Here is a 3,386-nt window from a genome sequence, read left to right on the forward strand (position 1 = left end):
AAAAGAAAAGTTAAAGAAAATATATTTTAAAATTCTATTTCATTTCTTTGAGATCGAAAACGTACAATGCAAAAACTATTTTGTGGCATCGTGTTAGCCAAAAACATCTATGTAAATACTTCTTTATGCATAAAAACATCTTACATTTCAGAATTATATAAAGTTACCTTTTATTTTTATGCATTTCATGCTCAATTTAGGCTTTTTTTTTGGAAAGGGCAAATGTTCTGGCAAAATTTGGTGAGTTTTGATTGGTTTATTTTATGTGTACTGTACAGACAATTTTTTTTACTTTCAGCTGCTTCCATCTAAACAATATAAGTCACATTACTACAAGACTCATCAACTTATATTGTTTCGAAATGTACTACTCTTTGGCATATAAACAAAAATGAATACTTTTTTTGTAGAAAATAAAAATAGTAATGTTTTGTACTTATTAATTCCTCTAGCATCACCAATTTGTTCTATATTATGGAGAACAATCTGACGGCGGTGATTGAGATTTTCCTTTTAGGATTTCAAGTCAGGCAAGAATTAAAAATGTTCTTATTCAGTCTTCTCTTGATGATTTACTGTGGGACAATCTGTGGGAATCTCCTAATTATCACCCTGGTGTCCACCAGCAGGAACCTCCACACTCCAATGTACTTCTTCATCTCACAACTGTCCATCAGTGACATCTTGGTGATCTCAGATGTTCTCCCGAACATGCTTCATGTCCTACTGAATAATGGGGCGACCATTTCTTTTGCTGGCTGTATCACTCAGTTTTATTTTTTAGGTGCTTCAGAAACGGTGGAATGTTTTCTCCTCGCTGTGATGTCTTATGACCGATATGTGGCCATCTGTAAACCTCTACATTATAGCGTTATTATGAAAAGTGGTTATTGTGTGATACTGACCATCATCTGTTGGGAGTTTGGATTTTCTATTGTGTTGATTTATATGATACCTACTGCAAAATTAAACTATTGTGGGCCAAACATCATTGACCACGTATTCTGTGATATTGTTCCCTTACTAGAACTTGCCTGTTCTGACACCCGTATTGTTCACTTGGAGGTTTTTTTGCTAAGTATTCCAGTTGTCTTTATTCCTATTACAACAATTGTAATGTCTTACACCTGTATAGTCTTTGCTATCTTAAGGATCCCGTCCAGTACCGGTAGACAGAAAGCCTTCTCCACCTGTAGCTCCCACCTCACTGTGGTCTCCATATTCTTTGGGACTTTATTCAGTGTTTATGTTGTCCCAACAAAAGGGCAATCATCAACCATCAGTAAGATCCTATCACTGCTATATACTGTGTTTACTCCTTTTATTAACCCCATTATATACAGTCTGAGAAATAAAGACATTATAAAAGCTGTACAAAAACATATTATAAGAATGTAATCTAGAAAATCTAATATATAAAGCTCAAAGTGTGTATGTATGTTTGTGTGTATGTGTGTGTGTGTATGTTTGTATGTCCGGGATAGGCATCCGCACCGTCGCAGCTACAGCCACAAAATTTGGCACAGTCACACGTCTGGACCCCGAGAGCGTCCTAAGCTATGTTGCGAGGTGAAATTTTAACCCCGCGCGTTCCAATTCACCAAACAATTTTGCCCCGTCTACATACTGGGGAAAAAGTGTGTGCGTGTCAAGCCCCGCCCCTCATTATGATGTCATAATGCCCCTATTTGCATACTGGGGAAGCAGTGTGTGCATATCAAGCCCCACCCCTCATTATGATGTCACAATGGTTGCCATGGCGACGCTGATGTCATCATAGGTTGCAAGCCCTGCCGCCGCTCATTATGATGTCATAATGGTTGACTATGGAATGGAGGATGTGTGATGAGTATATGGGCACCGGACTATGGGATGGAGGATATGTATGATGGGTGTATGGGCACGGGACCATCGGATGGCGGATATGTATATGGGCACGGGACTATGGGATGGAGGATGTGTGATGGGTATACTGTATGGGCACTGGACTATGGGATGGAGGATATGTATGACGGTATATGGGCACCGGACTATGGGATGGAGGATATGTATGATGGGTATATGGGAATGGGACTATGGGATGGGGGATGTGTGATGGGTATATGGGCACTGGACTATGGGATGGCGGATATGTATATGGGCACGGGACTATGGGATGGAGGTCATGTATGACGGTATATGGGCACCGGACTATGGGATGGAGGATATGTATGATGGGTATATGGGAACGGGACTATGGGATGGGGGATGTGTGATGGGTATATGGGCACGGGACTATGGGATGGCGGATATGTATATGGGCACGGGACTATGAGATGGAGGATGTGTGATGGGTATATGGGCATGGGACTATGGGATGGAGGATGTGTGATGGGTATATGGGCACTGGACTATGGGATGGAGGATATGTATGATGGGTATATGGGCACGGGACTATGGGATGGCGTATATGTATATGTGCACAGGACTATGGGATGGAGGATGTGTGATGGGTATATGGGCACGGGACTATGGGATGGAGGATGTGTGATGGGTGTATGGGCACTGGACTATGGGATGGAGGATATGTATGACGGTATATGGGCATGGGACTATGAGATAGCGGATATGTATGATGGGTATATGGGCACGGGACTATGGGATGGAGGATATGTATGATGGGTATATGGGCACGGGACTATGAGATGAAGGATGTGAGATGGGTATATGGGCACTCCACTATGGGATAGTGAATATGTATGATGAGTATATGGGCACGGGACTATGGGATGGAGAATATGTATGATGGGTATAAGGGCATGGGACTATGGGATGGAGAACATGTATGATGGGTATATGGGCACTTGACTATGGGATGGAGGATGTATGATGGGTATATGGGCACGGGACTATGGGATGGAGGATATGTATGATGGGTATATGGGCATGTGACTATGAGATGGAGAATATGTATGATGGGTATATGGACATGGGACTATGGGATGGAGGATGTGTGATGGGTATATGGGCACTCGACTATGGGATGGAGGATATGTATGATGGGTATATGGGCACGGGCTTATGGGATCGTGGATATGTATGATGGGTATATGGGTACGGGACTATGGGATGGAGGATAATTATAATTTTCTATAACCACAGTTAGTTACTATGCCCGGGCAGCGCTGGGCTCTTCAGCTAGTTATAAATAAAATTGTAAGTATCACTGAGATTAGACCAAGATAATCAGCCTAGGAATGGAGTCACACCAAACGTATGAAAAATCAGTCCAAGTCTCCCTGCTCGAGGCACACGAGTGTAATGCAAGTGTCATGTGAGTGCAATTTGAGTTTTCACACCTTGCATCTGATTTACATCCGAATGTAGTGTGTTTGTTATTCGATTGT

The 3,386-nt window shown here is 42.1% G+C and overlaps 1 protein-coding gene across 1 annotated transcript; it reads left to right on the plus strand.

The window, feature by feature from the left end:
• Positions 1-477: 477 nt before the first annotated feature.
• On the plus strand, positions 478-1,398 carry LOC141050008 (olfactory receptor 11H6-like). The gene has a single exon (XM_073546845.1). The coding sequence runs from the start codon at positions 544-546 to the stop codon at positions 1,396-1,398; it is 855 nt and encodes a 284-aa protein (XP_073402946.1). The 5' UTR covers positions 478-543.
• Positions 1,399-3,386: the final 1,988 nt, after the last annotated feature.

This window comes from Dendrobates tinctorius, unplaced genomic scaffold (genome assembly GCF_039654945.1).
Source record: "Dendrobates tinctorius isolate UK_male_01 unplaced genomic scaffold, ASM3965494v1 ptg000151l, whole genome shotgun sequence".
Lineage (NCBI taxonomy): Eukaryota > Metazoa > Chordata > Amphibia > Anura > Dendrobatidae > Dendrobates > Dendrobates tinctorius.